Here is a 26,508-nt window from a genome sequence, read left to right as displayed (position 1 = left end):
GAAAAAAGCCTGAGATTAAGAAAAAAATGAATGTGGGAGAAACCAAAACTGACCAATTTGTCAATCCAGGCCCAGGGCTTTGAGTGCTTAGCTCTTAAATGTCTGGGTTTGAATCCCTGTTGTATTCAGTCTCATTAGTGATGCTGAATTAGGTTGCTGCCTCTTTATTTCTGACAGGCACTTCATTTCTAACAGCTACAGGGCAGGCCTGTGCAATATGGTCCTCTCTCAGTGTTGGGAATAGCTGTAAATGTTCAATTTGATTGGTGCAGATAGGTGAGAATTTTGTTTCAGTTTATTTTTTATAAGAATTTACTAAAGTTAGCAAATTTCATATTTGGGAGAGAAAGTGTTCAGGATTTGAAAAAATCACATGTGGGAGAAAGCAAAACTTTCTTCACCCATCCATAAATAGGGATGGATGAACCACCCTGCACCCGCCCCATGCACTGCTCTCTGGACCACTGCTGTCCGGTTCCCTGTTCAGTTCCTTGCACTTGCCACCAGGCGGTTCCATTCACATCTGTAATCTTCCATAAATGGCCGCTTTATGGTCGCCATTTGCATAAGAGGCCTTTTATGTAAAACAACAAGCTGCCATTTTTATGCAAAATGGCAGCTCACTGAGAGGTCAGGCAGCCGCATGTCATGCACCATTTGTCGGGCACCCATGAACCGCCCAGTGTCTCATCCAGGAAGCCAAACAGGGGCGGGTAAGTGGCTTCCGCGGACTGGAGTCTGGAAGCTGAGTGGAAGTGGGGAAGTCCACTGGACTCTACCCCACTCTCGGACTCCCGGGACATCCCTATCCCTAAATCAATTCTAGTCCATACCACTCATTAGGGCACTCTTAGCCCTAATTTTACATGCAACATGCTGTTCAGTGTTTCTACCACTGGTCTGGCAGAGGTGGGCATTTGGAAGCGGATAGCATGATCTGAGCCTGATGTCCCATTCAGTTCGGTTCTGGTTCAGGCATTAGAAGAATGACTATGTTCTAACTTGAGGCTTGAATCCCCACACACTCACCCACCACACAATTGTCCTTAAGTTTGGTTTGACTCCTGTGTGTAGGCATTCTGTGTTAGCTGAAATCTGCATTTATCAGGGGGAATAAATTAATCACAGGTTTTAAACTAGTTTTAATTAGATTCATTCCTTATGAAATTGCATGTGTGTATGACATTACAGTAAACTAATGGTAAATTCATGACAAGCTAGATATTGTCCCCCCCCCCCCACTCACAACAACTCCCTGCCTCTGTCTCTTCCTTGCAACCTTTTAAGAACAGCTCAGAAAAAGTAGAGATGTAGAGTTGAGTACAATACTGAGGCGAGGAATGCTGGAACCTCTGCATTTTCTCCATGCTGCTTATCTTCCTTCTGGACAGGAAGGGAGATTTAAACTAGGCTGCATCACATAGAGGAAGAACCCTCCTCTCCCTCTGTGTTCTGACTTTTCTTCTCCCTCCAAATTTCTTCCAAGAAAACCAGGCTGGCAGGCAGATGTATTATTCTGGTGGTATAGGAACTGCTGCAGCTGTATTCCTTCGTGTGTTACTGGGTTAACAAGAGAAGCCTAGAATCACATGGGAGGAGTCATTCTGAGCCCCCTCCCCATCTCAGCATTACCCCAGTTTCAAAAAGGTCACTGCTGTCATGGTGAGGGAGTGCAGAATGGATTCCTGTCATGGATAGGAGAAAGTGGATAGGGAGACATTTTTCACCCTCTCTCATAATACTAGAACTCAGGGTCATCCCATGAAGCTGATTGGTGGGAGATTGGTGGGGCAAAGGAAGGACTTCTTCACATAGCTCTAAGTTAAACTATGGAATTCATTTCCACAAGATATAGTGATGGCCACCACTTTGAATGGCTTTAAAAGGGGATTGGACAAATTAATGGAGGATAAAGCTATCAATGGCTACTAGTACAGTTGGTAATATGCTACTTCCAATATCAGATGCAGCATGCCTATTTACACCAGTTGCTGGGCAACATGGGCAGGAGGGTGCTGTTGTGCTCATGTCCTTGTGGGTTTCCCACACGCAGCTGGTTGACCACTGTATGAACAGAATGCTGGACTGATGGACCCTTGGTCTGATCCAGCATAGCTCTTCTTATGTTCTTATATGTACTCCTGGGCTGGTGTGGCAATAGTTTTTACACCTCTGGAGTAACATGAATATCAGGCCCAAGATGGCACCAGGGAATGGAGGCTGTCTCCCCTCACTAGCACACTACAGCCTATCCTTTCCCACTGTGCTTTTGTGGAAACCAGATGAGAAGGAAAATTGAGACTTGGGTGATAATGAGATGAGTCATCTTCCTCTCACAGGTACCCTAGAGCAGGGATGGGCAGAAGGTAGATCTCCAGATGTTTTGGACTTCATTCCAGGAAGCCCCTGTCAGCATGGCCAGTGGATTAGGAATGCTGGGAGTTGAAGTCCAAAACAGCTGGAGATCTATATCTGCCATTAGGGGTGTTGGAGAATTCTGCTGCGGACTCAAATGAAGCTGGATTCTTTGGAATCTAGCCTCCGGAATCCACAGTGGAAGGGATCACTTACCCCCTCTCCAGGAGGATTGCAGGTAGGGATGGACGAAAGTCCCTTACCTGGTCCTGCAGCTTGCTTCGTGGTGGGGGGGAGGTGCTTCGGTTCTCCCCCCGAAGTTCTTGGTGGGGGGGAGGCGCCCCGCCCCTCCCGGCCAAAATTCAGGCTGGGGGGGAGGCGCCCCATCCCTCGCCACCGAAATTCAGGCCGGGGGGGAGCGCCCCGTCTCCCCGGCTGCGAAATAAAAAAAGTAAATGGTAACCCCCCAAAAAAAACATGATAGGCTACGTAACGATTTATGTAGCCTATCACGGCTAGATTTTCAAAGTCAGCCGTGATAGGCTACGTAAATCTTTACGCAGCCTATCACGGGTGACTTTGAAAAAAAAAAAAACACATACGCAAATGGTGGCGCCCATGGGCGCCACCATTTGCGTTGCTTGTTTGGGCAGGGGTAGTCTAATTAAAGATTTACGTAGACTACAGCGAAAATAAGGGCAACGCAAATAGCGTTGCCCGTATTTTCGCCGTAGTCTACGTAAATCTTTACTTAGACTACCCCTGCCCAAACAAGCAATGCAAATGGCGGCGCCCATGGGCGCCGCCATTTGCGTACGCCCATTTTTTTTTTCCAAAGTCACCCGTGATAGGCTACGTAAAGATTTACGTAGCCTATCACGGCTGACTTTGAAAATCTAGCCGTGATAGGCTACATAAATCGTTACGTAGCCTATCACGTGTGTGGTTTTTTTTTTTTACTTTACTTTGTAATGGCGGCGGCGGCAGCCGGTCGGAAGATCGGCCGCTGCCCCCGCCCCCACCAAAACGCCGCCGAAACGCCACCAGGACCCGCCGCCGAGAGGAACATTCGAAGGAGGTAAGTTCCATCTCCGGGGGGGGGGCGGAGAATTTCCCCACCAATTTCGGGGGGCCGGATGCGTTGGCATTTGGCCTCCCGGAGATTCGTGGAGAAATTCTCTGCCATCCCTAATTGCAGGCGGAATGGCACACCAGCTCCGGACTGCTGGCGATACGTTTCGCTGGGAGAAATACAGCCACAAATGGCATAGTGGACACCACTTGTGGCTGTAAAGCCCGTAGTTTAACCTAATTGCAGCAGTTTACGGCCACATTTAGGTTAAACGCAGGACTTTATGGCTGCAAGTGGCGTCCACTATGACATTTGCGGCTGTGTGTCTCCCAGCAATATGGTAACGGCAGCCGCCATTACCGTATCGCCAGCGGTACGGAGCTGGTGTGTGGCTCTGCGGAATCCTGCCGGAGAGGAGCCACTCCAGAGGATTCTGAGGCAGGGGGGAGGAACAGATCACCTCCTCCTGGGGTGGAAAAGACAACGGAATGAATGGTAAGTAATCTGTCCATCCCTATCTGCCATCTGCCCATCTCTGCTTTAGGGTACCTGCTCACCCCTGTCCTAAAGTTTGTTTCCTCATCACCTTCCATCCCTCCCCACCACCATTTCTGCAGCACAGAGGTGAAGCAGCTGCTGTGATTCCTGGGAGACCACTGTTGAGTTGGGTGCATGACCCTCCCTTTATCACTTCCCAGTCATATCAGCCTGTTGCGAAATTGCTGCTAAGCAGGCATGTTTTGACAGAGATAATTTCTTTAAGGTGACTGTAAAAAAAGTAATTATTTGTGTTATTAGTTAAGGGGAACTTATCTTATTTAGATATTCTGTACATTGGTTTTAACTGGCAAATTAATCAGTTAGCGCCCAAGAATTAAATGAGTTTTCTTTTCAGGGAAAACTTTTAATCTGTTGACATTCCTAGTCTTCAGGCAGCCTTTATTACTTTCCCTACCTGAAATTTCTATTACTGCTGCTGGAAATTCATTTTCGTAGGTTAGTGTACTGTGAAATCAACACCCTTCAGTAACCAAATTCTGCCAATCTGGTCTACTTCACATTAGGGGAAACAGAAAGTGAGTATTGCTAAAACATATCCAATGCCTCCCCTGACAGCCATAGACTCCTAAGTCACCCACCTTCTTCTAAGTCTGCCTTCTACCTGGTGCCTTCCAGATGTGTTAGACTACAACTCCCATCATCTCCAGCCTGCATGGACACCAAATTGGGGAAAGCTGCTCTAGGCATTCTCCAGATATTACAACCAAATCTTTAATACATTGACTTGGCAGAAAGAACCAAATTACACCTTACTTGGATACCAAAAACGTGCCCCCAAGTTTAAATAGCAAAATACACGTTGTGTTGTCAGTGGCGAATGCCTTCCCTGCATCTGAATCGTTCATTTTCCCTGCAGAAAAGAGAGAAGCAGCCAATGGGGAAGGATTATGTCCTTCCCCACCCCCAGTTCTGTGTGAATTGTGGAGACAGCTGGCCATCACGATGTGCTTGCACTATTCACAATTGGCAGTGAGATATATGAATTTTGTTATGATGGTGGGGGGAAAAAGTTTGAATTTACTCTGAGGGGCAAACCAGACACCCAAAGTGTCAGAATGTGGGTTGTGCTGATTTATAATTTCCTGCCCAAAGAGGGATGGGTTGGGAGGCAATTTAAAGTGCGGCATGGGAAGGCAGGAGGAGGATTCTGAATCCATGCCCTGACCACTTCTCCTCCTCAAAGATGCTTCTCGCCAGCTGTTTTTTCTTCCCACAGGAGAAAACAAACCGATGGGTGAAGCAGTTCCAGGAAATGCATGTGTTCAGCACCCCACCCCTCTCCGCCCATGTTATGCTTTAAATTGCCTCCAGTTTTCACTTTCATTTAAATGTGCAGCAACCCAATTTGGATGCCACTATCACATCCTGTTGATTTCACTAGAACTTGGGGGTCCATGAAAGTTTAGCTAGAACTGTTGATGGGTGGATTCCCTCAGTTCCACTCCATGGTTGTTCCGATGTTCAGACATCCCTTCTGTTCCATTGCCTTTGAATTCTAGCAAGAATTCCAGATTTCAGGATGGTGGTAGCAGAATACATTTCACACATATTCCCTCACACAATAACAATTTAAAAAATATTTTAAAAACTATTCCAATGCATAGTTTTGTAAAGGCAGTAGGATTACTTTTTCTTTCTTTCTTAGGGCTTTGCATAGCCATGGTAACTGACTAGCTCACTACAGCCTGACATGGCTAATCCTCTGCAGATAAAAGTTTGTCTGGAGAGCCTTCCTTTCTCTGCTCACAGATTTCCGGGTCATTATTTTCTCTGAAGGCATCAGCCCCTGCTACCTCAGACAAACCAAAACTTGGCCTCTGCCATTTGTAGTCATTCACTTTTTTGTTCTTACCTCTTCCTATGCTACTCACATCCATTCCTCCTGTATTCCCTCCAACCTTTTCTTTAATGACTCATGCTAGCACAAATGAGTAAAAGCTCATGAGTAAAGATGGAGAATTGGATGACTCGCCCTCTCTTCCAGCCCGCGACTCCCAGCAGAGCACAGGCTGGGAGAGCGGGGAAAAAGAGTAATCCCCTCGCTCTTTTGCAAGAGCTGTAGTGCTGGCTGGAAGAGAGAGAGGAAACTTGGGTAGTCTCTTTCCTCTTGCTTCCAGTATGCAAGAATCTGGAAGAATGATGGAACCAAAGGTTTAAATGTGGAATTGTGAACTCTGGTGGGATCCAGTAGAAGGAGATTCCATAAGCATCCTTAATTAGGGGAACTGATTAACCTGACACTGTGTGCATGTCTAATACTGACTTGAGTACATAATTCAGTTCAGGCTGGCTATGAGGGAGAAACAATTGATCATTCCATAACTCATTCACAGTGGGACCTCTATAGTGTCATGCAGCTGGACTTGGACAGGCAGGACTTGGAGATTTCAAATCCCTGCTCAGCCACGAAGCCTACGTAGCGACCTTGGGCCAAGTCCTATCTCTTAACCTAACCTGCCTCATAGAGTTGTTGTGGAGAATGAGGGAAACCCCATGTTCCCTGCCTGTGCTCTTCAGACAAAAATCGGGATACTAATATGATAGATTAACATGCCCACCATGCTAGCTGAGTGACTACCTAAGCTGAAAAACCTGCAAGCAAGTGATTGCTCTGCTATGCAAGATAGCACTGAAGTAGTGCTGGTAGTACTAACGATAGTGAAGTGGTCTCAGGCATTCATCTGGCCCTGTCCACACAGACTGATCGGCTTTCGACAAAGTGCCCCATGATCTCCTGATGAGCAAACTAGCTCAAAAGTGGGCTAGATGAAACAATGATCTGGTGGATCCACAGTTGGCTACTGAATTGGACACAAGGAGGGCTTATCAATGGGATCTTCTCAAGCTGGGGAGAGGTAATGAGCAGGGTACCGCAGGGCTCACTCCTGGGCCCGGTGCTCTTCAACATTTTTATTAATGACTTGGAGGAGGAGGTGCAGGGAATGCTGATCAAATTTGCAGATGACACAAAATTGGGCGGGATAGCTAATAACCTGGAAGACAGAAACAAAATTCAAAGTGATCTGGATAGACTGGAGCGCTGGGCAGAAAACAACAGAATGACATTTAATAGGGATAAATGCCAAGTTCTGCGCCTAGGAAAAAGAAACCAAATGCACAGTTACAAGATGGGGGATACGTGGCTCAACAACAATACAAGCAAGAAAGATCTGGGAATTGTTGTCGATCACAAGCTGAATATGAGCCAACAATGTAATGTGGCTGCAAAAAAGGCAAATGCTCTTTTGGGCTGCATTAATAGAAGCATAGCTTCCAACTCCTGAGAAGTACCAGTTCCCCTCTACTCAGCACTGGTTAGGCCTCATCTGGAGTACTGTGTCCAGTTCTGGGCACCACACTTTAAGAAGGATGCAGACAAACTGGCGAGGGTTCAGAGGAGGGCAACAAAGATGATCAGGGGACTGGAAACAAAGCCCTATGAGGAGAGACTGAAAGAACTGGGCATGTTTAGCCTTGAGAAGAGAAGACCGAGGGGAGATATAATAGCGCTCTTCGAGTACTTGAAAGGTTGTCACAGAGAGGAACACCAGCATTGCTTCTTGATCATCCTAGAGTGCAGGACATGGAATAATGGGCTCAAGTTACAGGAAGCCAGAATCCAGCTGAATATCAAGACAAACGTCCTGACTGTTAGAGCAATATGACAATGGAACCAATTACCTAGGGAGGTGGTGGGCTCTCCCATACTGGAGGCATTCAAGATGAGGCTGGACAGCCATCTGTCAGGGATGCTTTGATATGGATTCCTGCATTGAGCAGGGGGTTGGACTCGATGGCCTTGTAGGCCCCTTCCAACCCTACTGTTCTATGATGTTATGATTCACAAGACCTATTCCACATGCACGCAGATGGTTGTAAGCATGCATTTTTATTCTCATAAGGTCTATGGCTATGAGTTCAAATTGGCTCTGGGGGAGTGGATGCTAGTAAAGCATTCAAAGGGGGTCTGAACTAAAACAGGCACCCCCTCCCCAGTTTTAAAAGTATTGCTCTATTAATATATCCAGCAAGTCTCAGCTGCAGCTTATTAGCCAGAAAATTAGAACAGGCAAAACAAAGCCTGGGGTCTTCTTTTTAAAGCTGTTTGTTCTAACGAAACAGACGAGATCAGCTCATGCTGCCTCTCTGGGATTTTTTTTAATACATTTAATTAAATTGTATTTTAAAGATTAAGTAGATACATACAGAGGATGAATATTGCCACAGCAGGCTCAGGGGGCTATTAGTGAAAACCTCTCTGCTCACTTTCCCTCCCCAAACCATAGTCTAAATTAATATTTTCCAACCTTTGTTTTCAGGACTAATAAATAAAAAGAAAGTGTTTACTAAGTGATTCAGAGGTGTTGTATGTAGAATTGTGAATGTGTGCTCTACAATAGGTGTAGAAGGCAGGTAGTTTTTTCCCCCTGTGAGATTCTAGCTTAGTTATATTGCTGTAAATTAAGTACAAATGTGCTGAGTCACTGACTTTCATTCCATCGATAGACTTCTTCAATTGCTGCAATGTTGTTTCAATGCAGATACTGGTGCCTTGTTCTACATACATGAATTAATCCAAAGGAAAAGGTTTCAGTATTATATAAGGCATCTACTAACCCTTCTTCCACTGTCAATGCATGTTTAGACACAACGAAGTTCTACAGATCCTAGCATTCCCCAACCAGCGTGGGGAATGCTGGGAATTGCAGGACTTTTTTCTGTCTAAACATGCATAGGACTCACCCTAAGGCTCAAATCCCAAACACACGGAGGGCGCAATCCTATGTGGATCGACGGTCATCTCCAATCCCGGGAGCGACTACCTATCCAGTGCAGGGCGGGAGGAATGGCGAGAAGCAGATCTCATGCTCGCTCCCCCCACCCAGCTTTTGCGGCTAGACAGCCGATTTTCGCTGTCTGGCTGCGGGACCTCAGGGTGCAGGAAGCGTCTGCCAGACAACACATAGGATGTGTCATACCAGCATTTCTGATCGCCCCGCCCCTGAGAATGCTCTGTTTTTGCCACTCTGTACTGCTAAGAGCACAGAGCATGAGGCTGATCCATGCTGCCAATGAGGCAGCGTGGGAGGGTGCGGGGTTCAGTTCCCGGGAACTGACCTATCCTATGGCCATCTAGCCACTGACTAGCAGCCATGGGATTGCATCCTTACTAGATAATATGCCTCATTGAACATTAGTGGACTTATTTCCAAGTAAAATGCATAATACATATGCACTCTAGATGGTTATAATTCAGAGACTCAGATGATACAGGATCCCTTAACATCCCCACCCCCTGCACACCACATAGCTAATAGTCCAATCAAACACTTTCAACTTGGAAGAGAAGGCTAAGGCCTGATACTGAGAGCCATCTCTCCTGATGTGGGCCCCATATGAAAGCCACTTAAAACGTCCTTCGAATAGTAGCTGAAACTTCTATATGATTTGATGTGACAAAATCACAATGCTTTCCATGTGGAGTCTATATTAATGTTCATATATGTTTACTGTGTTAAATAGAACCCAAATAAGTTAAGATTAATTGTTAGGTAGCGAGTGAGTGATAGATGAGAGGGGCGTGTGTGTGTGTGTGTGAGAGAGAGAGCGGGGTGGGGAGACTGAATTTATAAAAGGCAGGAGCAGACAGTTGGCTAGATAGGGCTTGGAGTTAGGGGAGACAGGGCCTTGAGGCTTGAAGGAGCTACATCTAGATAGTGGGGTTGTGGGAATAGGAGTTAGAAGGGGTAGAGTAGGTAGGGTAAGACTAAGAACTGAGTGTTTAATTATAAGATACATCTCTTGTATTAAATAAATGTGTTTGTTTTTAAATTATAAAATCCCTTGTCTTGTTCATCTTCGGTGCTACCAATAGTATTCATATTTTTTGGGTACTTCTCCTGGTTGGGTAAAGGGAACCAATTAGGCATATTGGGTGTCTCTTTTACCTGGTGAATTTAGGGGCTGAAGCTTGTGGGATAGTGAGGACAGCTGTCCCAAAGCAAAGGCAGATGGCCCCGGGGGAGGGTTATGTCACACTTGACATTTGTATGTATCATCTCACAACCCAGATTAGGCCTCTTTGTATGTTTTTTCTCCATTGTTTCCACCAGATATTCCTAGCAGTAGCATGTCGATGCATAGAGACAAATCATCAAGCCAGCCCAGAGAGCCAGTCTATGGAATCAGTGAGCACTGCATGTGGATGTAGTTTCAGCATTGCGGTGGCCATATGTGAGCGGGTCTGGGGGCAAAGGCACCTCAAAACCTCCTTGGTCCAATGACTCCATCAGAGACACAGCAGCTAGAAATAGGCTTTAACTCAAAAGTTTAATAAGAAAGACTTAGTTACTTAGTAGGCCGATTCGGACTTAGTTACAACACTGGTAGTCTTGAAACAGAATGTAAAACAATTGGGGAATCGCTCATTCATTTGGAGAATTCTCTCCACCTTCACCTACAGCAGGGACTGATGCCAGGCAGATAAATACCCCCCGCCCCAGTTTGTCTCTGCCAAATGCAGTGCCCACAGCTGCTTAATCTTCCTCTGCTCTAGCATCCCAGTACCTTTCCCGGGGAAACGTGGGCTCCTCCAGTCTTGAGCAGGAAAGTCCAGTACAGCCTTTTTGGAGCTTGCTCTTAAAGGGGCAGTGGAGGAAAGGGGTGGACCTCTTCTCTCCCCAATAGATTAGGCAGCCCCTGAGGAGTGGCGTTTGGCATTTCCCAGGTAAAATGCTGTTCCTTGGTCCTGGCTTCCATCTCTCTCTCTCTCCTGCTGTTGGGGCCTCTGTTTGTCTCCATGTCTCTTCTCCACCTCCTCCCTCTCTATCGCTTTCTCCTGCTTTTTATCCCATGTCTGCCTGCTTCCCGCCCCCCACTCATCCTCTTCACCCCCTCCCTCTTCCAGGTGAATCTTATGACAGTTTAGCACCAGCCTTGAGCATGTGCCGGCTGGTGTTGCTGTTCCTTTGCACTGTGGCTGCTTGCCGCTGCCCTGGCATAGCTGCTCTCCTTGAGCCCAGCATCTGGAAGGGTGAGGGGCACCCTGGTAAGGATGGCGGAGAATTCCGCCATGGACTCCAGTGGCAGAGTCCGCAGTGGAATGGCCTCCCTCCCCTGCGCCACCCACAGAATCCCCCCAGGATGGACCTACCTGCTGGCAGCGGCGGCTCCGGCGGCGGCTCCAGCAGCAAATAAAGCGGTGGCGGCAGCAGCTCCGGCCACTGCCAGGCTGCTGCAGCCACAAATGGTGACCGTCCTAGTGGCCGCCATTTGCATCCCTACACTAGCCTATGATAAGCTACATATATATTTATGTAGCCTATCATGGCTAAAGCAGGGACACAAATGGCCCCTACACAGGATGCCATTTGCATCCTTGGGTTGGCCCAGCCAGCGGCTCTGCAGGTAGGATTCCAGGGGGGAGGAATGGATCGCCTCCCCCCACCTGCTGACCCCAGCGGAGCCACGTAAGTGGGGTTTCGTACACCCCTATACCCTGGCAATGCTGTAATGGGACTGCAGGATTCTGGGTAAGAAGAGACAGTGAGCCCTGCTGATTCCTCACACCATACCATGTAAAGCTATTCCAGGGTGCCAAACTAGATGCTACTTTAACTGCATGGAATTGCCTGGGATTTAAAAAAAAGAATTATAGGTTCTGGTGGCATTTTTTTCCTAAGGCTAATTGCCACACCAGGAGTCGGGGGGGGGGATTTTTTGTCAGCTGGGGAGCGAAAGGGTGAACAAACAAATTTCCCCTGCACAGTGAAAATTCACTTCCCCACCAAATTGTGTTAGAAAAATGGGTGTGGTTGCATACCATGTCTAATTCTGGGGTTTTCAACTAAAGCTGTGCATGGACCCCTCAATTTGCTTTGGAGGCCGATTCAGATCTTCTGAATCAGCCCTGATATGCTTCAGACCGATTTAGACCCAATTCGAATCAAGATTCAGATATCTGAATTATTCAGATTTTACATTTTCTCATTCATTTGCATTGGAAAACAGAAATGACCATAACTTTTTCAGTTTTTATGATAAATACATGAGATTTAGGGCCCTGGTAGACCCAATGGAGATGACGAACCTGACAAACATCAGACAGTTTGGACCAGCAGTTTTTGTTCTAGGTGCAGGTAAAAATTTGCTTTTTTCAAGGAAATCTCTCAAAGCAAAGAGCTATAATTCTTCAGTGCTTCCGCAGAAGTACATGAAATTTGGGCACCTGGCAGCTCCAATGGAGGGGCCGATCGACACTTACGGGTTTTTTCGCTTCCAATGAAGTTTCACTGCCCATCTTTCACACTACGCAGTACCTGCCTTGTATTGGAACCGGAATTTCCTGCTTCCGTGCTCCCACTTTCAATACCCTGATATCCCGGTATTTCCCCTTAATGTGCTCTGATTTTCCACCTTCACTACCATATCTGGTCATAGTCCCCTCCCCTGACTATCCATATATGGCGGTGTTTGTATTTCCCTCCTGTCCAATCACAGCTCTCGACGGCCCCATGTCGTCTTCCAGCTACTGATCGCATAGCTTCCTCAGCACTCAATGTTTCCTCAGCAACAAGCAAAGGGCTGGATGTGCATGCGCTTGTCTGATCTCGGAAGCTAAGCAGGGTTGGCCCCGGTCAGTAGTTGGATGGGCGACCGCCTGGGAATCAGGCTTCCTGCATTGATCAGGGGGTTGTTCTATCCCTTCAAATGAGATTACATTTTACCCCCTTCCATCCCCTGCTTTGGCTGTTTTTTTTAATCTTTGGCTGTTTTTTATTTTATCGAAGGCGTTATCTTCGAAGAATCATGGCTTCTCCGCGATCCCCCCCCCCCCAATTCAGGCATGATCTTCAAAGATTTGAAAATTTGAAGATTTGAAGCTTCAACTCCCCAAATTTTTGAATCTTTGAATTTTCGAATCTTCAGAGGTCATGCCTGAATTATGGGGGAAAAATTGTGGAGAAGCCACGATTCTTCAAAGATAATGCCATATTTTTTTAAAAAAAACACAGCCAAAGTGGAGGACAGAAGGGGGTAAAACTTAGTCTCATTTGAAAGGTAGAACAACCCCCTGCTCAATTCAGGAAGCCTGATTCCCAGGCAGTCGCCCATCCAACTACTGACTGGGGCCAACCCTGCTTAGCGTCCGAGATCAAACAAATGCGTGTGAATCCAGCCCTTTGCTTGTTGCTGAAGAAACATTGAGTGCTGAGGAAGCTATGCGATCAGTAGCTGGAAGACGACATGGGGCCATCAAGAGCTGTGAGCATGGTGGGCATGGAATCAGCAGAAACAGGAAAAGTTTCTGGTCCTCCAATGACAGCCTCCATCTTTAAGAGCAGGAAAACAGCACAGCGCTCGAGTGTGAACCGAGTTTGCGCATTTGATGAAGCACCGCAACGGGGAAAATGGGTGAGTGTGGATAATCACGTTTTAATGCGAGAGCATTTAACCCGACAGGACACCGAATTCATTGCGATGGCAGGCGCAATATAGATCAGCCTGAGGTGCCTGAACCTGACAAACTTCAGTCAGTTTGGTCAAGTAGTTTTTGCACTGGCCATGCTTAACATTTCCTTTTCTCAGAAACTAAAAGAACAGGTAAAAAAATGTCAGCCACACAGGGGATTAGAGATCTGCATCGGAAGGTGTTTAAGGTGACAATTAGGAGGTCACTATCCCTAATCTTTGGTGTACTTTTTTTTTGAAGGGCAAGAGTACTTTCCTTTTGTCTGTCCTGAATCTGTCACTAACCTGAGGCTTTCACTAAGGGAAGAAAGAAAAGTTAAACCTCTCTGGTTGCAAATTGCAATACACATTACCTGGAAAAGTCACACTGACTGAATTCAGTGGGGCTTATTTATTAATTGTAATACTGCATTTTCTCTCCTTCATGAAGTTTTATAAACCTCCCCCTTATTTGCCTGTCTTCTAAATTAAATAGCCCAAACATTGAAGCCTTTTATAGAGGAGTTGTTCCTGATCATTTTGGCAACCCTTTTCCCCAGGAAGGATAAGGTAAAGCAAACATTTTTTAAAAAATGCATATAGCCTAGCCTGATCATATTATTCTTATGGTCATTTAACGTACACAAGGGAAAACAGGTGACAGGCAAAGTTTCTTGGAAAATCAGCAAAAGTGGTGATGCTTCATATTATGTGTATTGTGTACTGCTTTGTCCCACAGTATATATTGGACTGTGTAACAGTGTACTGCTTTGGGCACACACCACTTGCTTGTGCACAATAATGTGTATGGTGCACTCACACAGCACACAGCACACACCCCCACACACACAAGACCGGAAGAAAAGCAGATACAGAATGAAAAAACTTACAAGCTAAGGGGTGAGGGGAAGGGAAATAACACTAAATCCTAACAGAAGAGAAAGGGGGTTGTTGGTTTTGTTTTTTGGGGCGTATTCTTTGTTTTTTTTAATAAGAATATCGAGAATTGAAAAATCGGAAGGGAAGGAATAGTAATTGAGAAGAGTGGGGAGCCAAAGAGCTGACTGTACAAAGCAAGGAAACAAAGTGCTGGGTTAAAAGTTCAGTCCTATTAGCGCCTAGAGATGTCACTTTCCAAGGCTCAGTTCCCCCCTCTCAACTCCTCCTCTCCCCCTCCCTTCTCTAGCAAGTTGTTAAGTTTGCTCAGACCGACTGTCTGGGCTTCAGAATTATCCGAAGTGATCTGAAGCACTTTGGATCTCTCCAACCTGCTTCGGACCACTCTGGACCCCCTTTGGATTTGGACTGATGCGGCCTGAATCACCCTGATCCACTTCGGAATTTGGCATTCGGACTGAAGCATTGCACAGCCCTATTTTCAACATGTTGCCCATGGGCACCAATGTGCCTGCAGACACCTGTGTTGATGCCTGCCAGACTCTCTGCCCCTCCTGATTTTTATTTTATTTTAAAAGATGTTTTTATTTTAAAAGCTGTTTTTAATATTTTAATTAGAAAAGATTAACTGAGAGGCTTGCATGCTGCAAGGTGAAGTATCAACCTCCAGCACCATCTTTGTTTCAAAGAATGCCTCCTGGTCCCATGTCTCTCAGCCTCAACAGTGTGCCTTATGTGAAATGAGTGCTGGAGCAGAAAAAATGTGGTTTTGTTTTTGGTGCTCAGACCCCATCTCTGCCATTTTATGAATGGGCAAGCCCTGCCATGGCAGCCATTTGTGAGAGTGCCCATGACACGCAACATTCCAAATGTACCCACTGACCCCAAAAGGGTGGGGACCCCTGGTCTAATTTGGCTCTAAGACAATTCTGGTTTGATCCTTACAACTGTACATGAGCCCATCTCAGGTTTTATGTTGGTCGTTGATTATAGAGGTCACTTAGAAAGAGAATCAGGACAGGAGCTGGCAAGATTATAATGAGAGCTGTGCTGTAAGATAAAAGTTGCCCACCTGTTTTACTCCGTAAAGCATCCATTATCATTTTATTAATTGAACAAGCCACCCAAGGAAGGCAGTGGAATCGCCTGTCCTTGGAACTTCTTCAGAAAATTTTGGACAGAGATTTGTAGAGGATATCCTTTCTTAGGACAATGGGCTGTACTGAATGACCCAGTGGATCTGTTCTGAATCTACAATTCCTCAACAAGACTATTCGCCCACAGCAAAGCTGTAGAATAACAGAACAGGAAAGAACACATGGACACCACTTTGAGGAAATGGCTGCAGTAAAAATTGTACTTGTATTCTGTTTCGTCCTCAGGAACAATTGCCACCACCTTTACAAAACTATTTGCAGGACTTGATGGGGTGGGATGTGAGCTCCGCACCAAGAAATGTCATTAGTGTCATTGAAACTCATTTGGTTTCCCTTAAATGTCTTCATGTGTTTCACTAAAGGCAGAACCCATAAATGTGTTCCTAATGTTTTAGGCAAATGTTTTGTGGCAACTCTATTTGCATTGGATTGTTTTAATCTTCTGGAGCTACCTAAACATTTCCATGCTTATATAACCATCCTCTCTTCCTTTCCCAGTGACAACCAAAAGGATTACAATGAATTAAGTATGTGTGTAATGGCCATAAATCGTTCCTGTAGACAAGGTCTTTATCTGCATTCTGACCTTCCAAAGCAAAAAGAAGTTGCCAAATGCACCTGGAAGGGAGAAGCACATCTTGCTTGTTTGCCTAGGGTGCAATCCTCTGCCTGGTTAGGCAGAAAAAAACCCTACAACTCCCAGCATTCCCCAGCCAGCTGGCTGGGGAATGCTGGGAGTTGTAGGACTTTTTTCTGTCTAAACATTTAGAGGATTGTGGCTTTAAGTACATAAGAGGGCATGACACGAGCTGTTAAGACGGGGCTGACAACAAAAGGGATAGAAGGAGCATAGGCAGTCAGGGAGGAGAGTGTTTCTGTGTGCATGCCTGGTTTGCAATTAATTTCTTGCTTAGAAGTTCAAGGCAATCAGACCTGCACTTGAGTTTGTGTACGTCTTAACAGGTTTGATCCGGTCCCGCATTCGAGGAGCAGATGTGGCACAGGCAGGAGTTCTTACCTTTCTAGACAGTCACTGTGAGGTGAACAAGGACTGGCTGCTGCCTCTCTTACAAAGGATCAAAGAGGTAAGTGTTCTGTGAGGAGCTCAGCCGGCCCGTATCTATGCCAGGGGTAGTACTGTGTATTAACTGGGCTCATGTGCAGCTTTTAGATAGGGGAGCCCCTGGCAACAAGCCATTGAAAGGTGGCCCTTAGAAGCTGAGCATTACAGTAGAAATAACCGCACCACTATAGGAACATAGGAAGCTGATTTCTATCCAATCAGATATATAGATATAGATATAGATATATATAATCTAGTCCAGTGTCCAGTATCATGACTGGCAGTGGCTCACCAGGGTCTCGGCCAGAAAAAGGATTTTCCTATCACCCTTTTATTTGGCGATAACAGGGATTGGACCTGGAACATTCAGCCTGGCCAACATGTGCTCTACCTATAACATGGAGGTATGGTGCCTCCCCTGAAGAATGCTGTCTACTAAGATGCAAACAGGCCCCCAAAATGAGACTTCCATACAAGCTTGTGGATCCCAATTCAGAAGCAACAAAAGAGATCAATAGCTATACATGACATCCAGTAACACCCCAAAACACGGCTATGCCAGGGAAAGCCCACCCCCACCCCAGGGCTCTTTATTTCCAACACATTTTGAGATCTGCTTTAAAAAAGAGAGAGAGAGAACAAGGTATGAGATATTTACAATTGAAATCAGCCTGTTGGATCTGCTCTTTATGGCCAGAAAACGTACTTCTCTTGGTATGTTTCCGAAGTGAAGGCATGTTCAAACCCATTTCAAAAGGATGACTGAACTGACCAGTACCCTGTCCTGGTTATCCTCTGAGTGAAGTGGCAATGGTGCAGAAGTGAAGGACCATTCTGCAGAGCGAGCAAAGAAGGGACCATCCCTTGTGTATGCAAATTAAGTTTTCAGAGCCCCAGGGATCCTGTCAGAGTTGCTGAGTGGTACAAGGGGAATAGGCGGGCATGGCTCCAGCCAAGTTTTTAATTAGGCCTCTGTTCAATTCCCAGTGTTGAATGATTTAGGGGAGTGAAGGTGCTTTGAATAGGGGCTGAATTTAATTTCATGCAAATTAAGCTTTAATAAATTGATTTAATGGGAATTAAATCCTGCTGATTTTTCTTTTCCACAGCAGACAATAGCGTTCTCTTTCTGGTAAAGACAGAAACATGAGATTAAAGCACCAATATTGTCCTTCTCAGTGAGATAAAAGCACTGCTATTGTGTCCTCATAGCCTTTCCAGGCAGACAGAGAGCACTTCACCACCTACTCTGACCATGTATCTCATAACTACAGGGAACTCACTTTGCCGCTCTTGACTGGCTGTTGCTGTCCGTAAAATGGGAGCATAAACATTGCCCTAAGGCAGCCTTCCCTAATCTGGTGCCCTCCAGGTGTGCTGGACTACAGATGCTACCTGGGGATGATGGGAGTTGAAGCCAAAAACATATTTAGGGGGTGCCTAGTGGGGGAAGTCTGCCTTACATTACAGAGCAGCTTGTTTATATTCTTAGTAGATAGATGCAAACAGAGGAGAAAGTATAGCTGAGCTCAGAAATAACTGTGTTAAATGTTAAAAGTATAGCTGAGCTCAGAAATAACTGCGTTAAATGTTTGTTCAGTTTATTAACAGCATTAGCCATAGGCCACAGCATATACTGAACAGAAATATAACTTATTCCAAATACAGGCAATACAACTACAAAAGACATTCAAAAATCAAATTATCTCCAACAGAACAATCCTAATCCTTGCAGCTGGGCTTTGGAGATTCACTTCCCCCACCTCCCTTAGAATTGCTCTCCAAACCATGAAAGGTTTCATGTATGTTGTGTCTTCCACCAATGCATTTGAGCTGCAGCCTTAGTAATTCTGGATAGTGTTAAATGTTCATTTGTTACCTGTTGTAAATTTTATAGCATGTTTTAGCATACAAAAGGACTGTACCACATAAATAGTTCTTGTTACACCTCACAACAGCCCTGTGAAGTAGGTCAGGCTGTAAGACAGTGACTTGTCCAAAGCTTCATGGCTGATCAGGGATTTGAAGCCATCATCTCCCTTGAAACCCAAGACTCAATCCTCTTCCGCACAGGAAAAAAAAAAAAAAACCTTTATCAAATCTTTATTGTATCCTAATGCAAGGCATTAGTTATGCCATTGGTATCTGCTTTGTACATTTATAATTCTTATTCCACATTTACTTGGAAGCAAATTCAATTGTGGTCAATTGAACTTGTTTCCGAATGTGCCTAGGACTGGGGCATGGGTGGAGAGGATCTGCCTTGGAATGGCCCTTCCACCTCCTTTGCTCCATTTCTGCGACCCCCATCCACTCACCCTAATCTCTCTATCTGAGTGGTGATGATGGTGCCTTTCCCGCATGAGATGTTTGTTGAGTTGCAGCCAGCAGGATGGCAGCTCAAGCTGTATTTTCCTTGCAGCACTGGGGAATGTAGCTCCTGCTCAGAGCTGATGTGATGGATGAATGTGGATGCCATATGCAGCAGTGCCGTAGGAATTTCATTACATGGTTGCAATGGCAGCAGCAGCAGTAGCATGGTCTGAATGAAGCATAAAAGCAAAATGTCACTTCTGTTAACTTCTCTTATTTGTAATTTCTCTTTTCCTTCCCCACCCCCTTTTTTAACCCAGTCAAAATAGAAGCATGCGTGAATACTTGAAACTGGTGCAGGCTCAGTGCTTTCTTGTAGGGATGTGCGAATCCCTTACCTGGCTCTGTTCCAGGGATCTGTGGTGGGGGTGAGGCGATCCGTCCCTCCCCCCGGAATCCTCCCTGGCCAGCTCTGCTCCGCGGCAAGTCTGCGGATCCACCAGCCAGGGCCGCCCGCAGCTGGACCTCCATCCGCTGCCGGGCTGCGGCTGCAAATGGCAGCTGCCATAGTGGCTGCCATTTGCGTCCCTGCATTGCCATGATAGGTTACGTATATATTTACATAGCCTATCATGGCAAAGAGCAGGGACGCAAATGGCAGCTGCTACACCATTTGCATCCCTGGTCTTTTTGTGATAGGCTACGTAAATATATACGTAACCTATCACGGCAATGCAGGGACGCAAATGGCGTAGCGGCTGCCATTTGCGTCCCTGCGTTGACCATGATAGGCTAAGTATATATTTACGTAGCCTATCAAGAAAAGACCAGGGATGCAAATGGCATAGCGGCCGCTATTTGCATCCCTGCTCTTTGCCGTGATAGGCTACATAAATACTTACCTAGCCGATCACAGCTAACGTAGCGAGGGAAATGTCGGCCGTAGACCAGGGCTGCCATTTGCATCTGCAGATGAGGGCAGCAGACGGCTGACAAAAGGTGGACCATGTTGTGTGTGAGACTGAGGCTGAGCACAAAGTAAGAAGTCTCAAGGTTTGGAGAACAGCGTGCCCCGGGCATACGCAGATGCATATACACACAATGCAGAGAGACAGGGGCAAAAGCAGAGCCTTTTGGATATCAGCCAGTCTGCTTAATACATGTTTATGAAATGAAAAAGTCAGAGGTATGTGACTCTGTTATGCCAAAATGGCCAAATAGCAGTGATCACAGTATTGTTGATGATGCTGATGAATGTTATTAATGTATGTTTTCTTCACATGTGGTATTTGTGTAAATCACCCTGGAAGCTGCACTGAAGGACAATATATAAATCTTTTAAATAAAATTACTATTACTATTATTATTATTATTATTATGTGGGAAGGAAGCATTGAGGAAACAGTCCTAGCTATTTTAAAGCAGGGGTGGGCCGAGGGTCAGATTGGTCCTCTGGAAGCATGTTGACACCACATGCCAGCAATGGGCAGGGCTGCACCCCGAAGTGGGGAGGGCCTCCCCACTGCTGGCATGTGGCCCTAAGATGATTTACACAGATCCCATTCACTCTCGCTCACACACTCACATTCTCTCACATACAAACTCACATTCACTTACAGACACACCCAGTCAGCTAGCCACTCACATATCATCTATCCTCCACTGCCGTCAGGCTTTTTAAAGCCTCTGTTGGTGGCAAGAGAGGCTTTTTAGAACCCTGACTGCGGGGGTTAGGATAATTTTTCAGGCAGTGGGTCACAGCATTGGGGAGGGAAAGGTTGGGGAGAGAAGAGAGAAAATCCCTTATCTCCCATCTCTGATGGGAGATAAGGGCAGGGGCCAGATGGGGACCTCCTGCAGGCCGTATCTTTAAGAGATGGAGAAGTATCTGGCGTGGCATTGCCACTGCAGGATTGGTGAGAAGAGAGAAGGGAGCCGTATATGGTGCAGTTTGTTGCCAACCCAGAGGTGGCTGGTACTCAACCCAGACAAATTGGGGAGTGGCAAATTGCATGGCTGTGCTTTCCTCATCTCTGTTGGGCTGGAACAACAGAACAGACCAGCACCGAGCTTCAAAGCAACCTGCCAGCAGAACATGCAAGCGCAGTCAGGACATGTTTCCAGATTGTATATATCTACAACAAAATGTTGCAGCATATCCTCACCTCTAGTAGGATGGGATGGGAGAGATAGGGAACCAGCATCTGATGAAGTCAAGGAGCCATGTGTATTCGTTACATTTGTCTCCCTGCAAAACTACTGTGTGGATGCATCCTTACACTTAGTTTTATATGCGTGTGTTTTTCATGTTGTTGAGTCAGACAAAAGTTGGTAGCTCAGAGGAATGTGTGTGTGCCTGTATAATCAATGTTTCTTTTCTTTTCTTGTGCCCACACTTCACATCTTAAGGGTGCGGAAGTCTCTTACCTTTAGCTATTTAGTATTTACTATCTTATTTCCAGACAAAATCTCATCCATCTTTTATGCCAATGTCAAACACTGTGTTCACTGAACTGTATGGAATGTTAATGCTGCCACCTTCAGGCTGGTGCTGGAAGGGCAACTAATTTTACTCTGCCATGTTCTTCTCTCTCCCCCGCCAAAGATGAATGGCTTTCTCTTAATTCGTTGCTTCCAGCAACAATCCATTTTGGCTTAATAAACTCATATGTTTCAAAGAGATCCAGAACCCAAAATGCATCTGAATCAGCAACTGAATCCCACCCCTGCCCACCTCACCTATATGTCACTTTCCATTTTTCATTCAGCAAAATAGCTAGATTTCTAAGGCATGGCAAGTGTCCAAGAAACAAATAATCTGTGTGTGTGTGTGTGTGTGTGTGTGTGTAAGCAAGGAACAGTGTAATGGAATGGTAAATTAACACAAGGCTTCAAACCCTGAAGACCGTTTAAAAGAACACCGTCTCCCAAGAAGAGTACATGTGGTCGATGCATATGTATCTGATATGCAAGGTAATTACACTGTCTTCTTGATGCTTTGGTATTGCTTGAGTACCTTCCTTGGCTGCATTTGCATACAGTTCCTCTCCATGTAGAGAGCTAGATCTTGAATGAGAAATACTTGCAGTCTCAATGGATGACATTAACTTAGAGTCTCGCAGGGGGCTTCAGGACTGGGATTTCACAGCAGACACTCCCTCTGTTCTTGTTGTTGTTTTAACTCAGAGAGCTCTTCATCATCTTTTTATCTATAGTTGCAAGTCTCTGAAGAAAACAATATGCAAGATGGGTGGGATCGTTTTTCAGCATCCAGGAAGAAAGCAGCAATTGCTTTCTTCAATGAGAGATGTTAAGAGTTTGACCCTGCCTTGGTTCAAGCCAGTCCCTGTAACAACTGTGATCCAGGATGTGTGAGTTGCTTCACATAACAGATTAGAGTGCTAGCCCTGAGTTTCCTGGGACTTTTGGGCAAGGGGCCCTCAGTAGGACCTTCTCCACAAATGGGCCCAGTTGTTCCTCCCCCTCCCCTTCCCTGTCACTGCTGCTATTCACTTCTCTCCCTTTGGGCCCATTCTGCAGCCCTGCTGAGAGAGAGAGAGAGAGAGAGAGAGAGAGAGAGAGAGAGAGAACGAGGAATGGGCTATTCCTCTTCCTCACTCCTGCCACTATTTGCTTGCAGGTCAACAGGCAGTGATAGTGAGGAGGAGGAAAAGCAGGGCTGAGATGCCCCAGGGGGTAGCAGCCCACATGGCCCTTGGCAAATGCCTAACAATGCCAGCCCTGAAGCCAGCCCTGGCTTATTGGTTGTGAAAGGTTCTGATTTGCACTTATACAGCCCTATCGGTAGAGTCAATTGGGTGTGAATAGAGTGAGGTGTTAGTAACGTATGACTGTGAGAGCTGGACTATAAGGAAGGCCGAGCGCCGAAGAATTGATGCCTTTGAACTGTGGTGCTGGAGAAGACTCTTACAAGTCCCCTGGACTGCAAGGAGGTCAAATCAGTCCATCCTAAAGGAAATCAACCCTGAGTGCTCATTGGAAGGACAGATACTGAAGCTGAAGCTCAAATATTTTGGCCACCTAATGCGAAGAGAAAACTCCCTGGAAAAGACCCTGATGCTGAGAAAGATAGAAGGCAAAAGGAGAAGGGGACGGCAGAGGATGAGATGGCTAGATAGCATCACCGATGCAATGAATATGAACTTGACCACACTCTGGGAGAGAGCGGAGAACAGGAAGGCCTGGCGTGCTATGGTCCATGGGGTCACAAAGAGTTGGACATGACTTAACGACTGAACAACAACAACAAGAGTGAGATGTAGGAAGTATTCCAAGCTTCCCGATAGTTGGTGATTCTCTTAAGGACCTTTAGCACCTGAAATCATGACTGTGTCTGTCTTGGTCTTTAAAGGCTGGTGACATTTGAAAGAGGATGATGGTGCTAAGCAGTAGTGAAAGCCATGCCATGATGTAGTTATGATGGCTCTGTGAAACCTCCATGTTCAGAGAAATACCAGTGGCTGGGGAGCAACAGCAGGAGAGGACCATTGCCCTCAGGTCCCAATTGTAGGCTTCCCGTGGGTCAGTAGTTGGCCATGGTGGGAGACAGATGCTGTACTAGATGAATCTTTGTCCTGAATCAGCAGGGCTTGCATTTTAAGAGTTTGCAGGTTCATATTAGTACATAACCCTGTAATGTTGGTTAGACTGAATCATCAAGACATGCTCAGGCCTATCCACTGAACTTTATGGTTGAGTGGAGATTTAATCCTGTGTCTTCCAGACCCCCATTAAAGACTCTGGCCACAATCCAACAGAGCATGCATGCAGCAGGAGCTCAGTAGCTGATATGTGGCTCAGTAAAAGAAGTGGGAATCTTGTTGATCAGCTATTTGGCATGTAAGGAGGGCGGGGAGAAGGGGACTGAATCCAACCTTTCCACTTCTCACAGGCAGCTGACTGGCAGTTATGATTACTAGGCTACACATGGGCAACCCTGGCTTGCAGATCAGGCTGGGGCATCGTCGCACACACAGTTCCTGTTAAACTTTGTGCACACAGCTACCATTACATGCAAGAAGGCCTGCTTCCATATATGTGTACTTCTAGCTGGATGGAGGTGTCTGTCCTCTACACACCACTAGCTCTCAGTTATGGAGCTCTGGCAAAAGATTTCACCCACTGTCATAGATTGGGCTCATCTTGAACCAGGGTCTTTCGGTTGCCACCACTTCCACATACCCTCCTTTCCCCTAGTCCAGAAGCATTTTGGGGGTAGGATGCTTTGGAATTTCATTATCATCACCAAAGTTTCTGGTATCAACACAACAAGCTAAGAGTTTCAGAAAAACATACCATCTGCTTTCCTCACAAGACTAAGTCATGTGTTTTATTGGCTTTAGGGTTGGGCTTGGAAATACTGTGCATGCATGTCTCGTCTTGAAATGTTCTTATCAGAGGAGTGGCAAGCCCATATGTACACCTATGGGGCCATGGGGATTTTGTAGAGTGCATTCATGTGTGGAAAGGAGTGGATTTGACTAAAGAAATATGTGTCTGTCATATGAGGGAATGTGCAGTATCGATGTGAGGGAATCACAATGCAACAGTATCACTCAGAGGGAAATTCCAGGTTGCTCAGTGTACATATGGGTGAGTGCATCTGCATGCTGTCTTGTTTTCACTTGGAGAGCAGATGCATTTACCATTCCCAATTTGTTTTGACCAAATAACTTTTCCCTAAAATGTAATTATGAGGCCCAAGGCATCTTTTCAGAAATAATCAGTCTTCATCACCTGAAAACGGGCTTTGCTAATGTCACGGTAATGAGCCAAAGGATGGTGAAGTTTCACTTCCATCTGACAGCCTTTTATCCTCTTCCTGTTTGGAGGAGAGATGTTGGAGATGGGACATAAAGTTATATAGCCTTGTGTGAATCCCACCTGAGGTCTTATCAGTGATGTGGGATGGAAAATTTTCTAGGACTTTATTTTTCCATAGAAAATTTTCTGTTTCAGAAGTCATAAAAAAATGAATGTATGCCAATACAAATACAATATTAGGCAAGCTTGGCAGTTTCAAAGTTGCAAGTAATGTTTTTCAGGTGATTATACTTAGCAAGTATGTGAGAGAATATATATACATCATTGAAATACATATATTTCTCAGAGTGAAATGGAACTAATAAGTAATGACAGTGAAACTGAAGTGGTCCCAACAACCTTAGTGGAAGAGAAGTTGAACTCTGTTGAAACAGAGTGGTTGTCAGCATGTCATGGACATTTCTTTGGCTTGCTAAAATTAATTAGTGTGCCAACAGTTTCCAGTACCTTTGGATTTTTTTTTCAAGTTAAACAATGTAAGGGAAGTACGTGCTATTGTCTTTAAATTTTTACAAATTTTATTCTAATAAACATTTCTAGATATTATTTATGTATTTATTTATTTAGTTTAAAACATTTCTATTCCTCCTATGTCATTAAGATCTCAGCATGGTGTACAGATAAAATCAATTTAAACAGTATAAAACAATAAATAAACACCTAAAAACATATTAAACTATTAAACAAGCTAATACCAGTTAAAATCTAAAACAGTAAGACAGTTAAAACAATGTTCTAGGGAATGCATTTAGCCCTCAAAGGCTTTGGTGAAAAGCCATGTTTTTACTTGGTGCCGAAACTAAACCAATATCTGTGCCAATTGGGCCTCCAAGGGGAGGGCATTCCACAACTGGGGTGCCACAGCAAAGAAGGCCCTCTCCCATGTCCCACCACAGTGTATGTCTCGTAACTGGTGGGACGCAGAGGAGGGCCCATTTTCATAATTTTCTAGAAAACCCATATCACTGAGTCTTATAAAAAGGTTGATAGACTTTCTCACTCAAAAACCATTTGAGGACTAAATTCAAGTTATGCAGTGTAAGCTGACACTGATCAGCAGGCTGATTTGCTTAAGGTTCTACCCAAGGAGAGGGGCCGAAGGGATGGAATATTCAAGCTGGACGATAGTTGAATGGAATTTCTCAGATCTGAGGGTGCAAGCTGGATAAATAGAGGATGGAGGATGGAAAGCTCTTCTCTGTTATGCCTACCATGGCCTGTGTTCTTTATAAATCAGTTTGCAGGGTGGAAGAGTGAGGTAGTTTTCCCTGAGTATCTCTAATGCCTGAGGAATACCTTCAGTTTCTCCAGTGTTGATAGAGAGACTTTTCTGAGTGAACCAGGAAAGCTGGTACCATCTCTATACATCCAATAATTCCCAACTGAAGATCAACTGGAAAGCTTTTAGCTGCTTCAGTATAACCCAAAGCAGCCTGATTCCAACAATAACCATTGGCTGTAGAGAGTGCTATTAACTCAAGCCAGAATTGGAATAAAATATGTAATGTTTACCTCTGTCTTTTTGGATTATACAGCATTGGTGGTGGTGATTGTGAAAACTAGCTTTCATGATCCATTTGGGAAGAATTTTCTTCTGATTCATTGGATAATTTTTTTAATTATCTTTTCTTCCTGATTTAATGGGCCTGCAATAAAGAGCCAACAGTGTGGGTGTATTTTAATTTATGTTAACATTATTTGAATTAACTGTAGGAGAATGACTTTTTAAATCTATTTTTTAATGTTGATGGTAGTTAATTAAACATTATAAGATTTTTTTCATTATAGGTATGTTT

At 45.2% G+C, this 26,508-nt stretch overlaps 1 protein-coding gene across 1 annotated transcript in view; it reads left to right on the top strand.

Moving 5' to 3' along the window:
- The window catches only part of GALNT14 (polypeptide N-acetylgalactosaminyltransferase 14), a 409,305-nt gene that overhangs the window by 336,997 nt on the left and 45,800 nt on the right, over positions 1-26,508 (top strand). Inside the window, exon 6 of the mRNA XM_084832560.1 lies at positions 16,456-16,577. Coding sequence (XP_084688686.1) covers positions 16,456-16,577 — 122 coding nt within the window. The remainder of the gene's footprint in view (positions 1-16,455; positions 16,578-26,508) is intronic.

This window comes from Heloderma suspectum, chromosome 1 (genome assembly GCF_057233095.1).
Source record: "Heloderma suspectum isolate Gila_16-S chromosome 1, 16-S_ref, whole genome shotgun sequence".
NCBI lineage: Eukaryota > Metazoa > Chordata > Lepidosauria > Squamata > Helodermatidae > Heloderma > Heloderma suspectum.
This window is presented reverse-complemented; position numbering and strand designations above follow the sequence as displayed.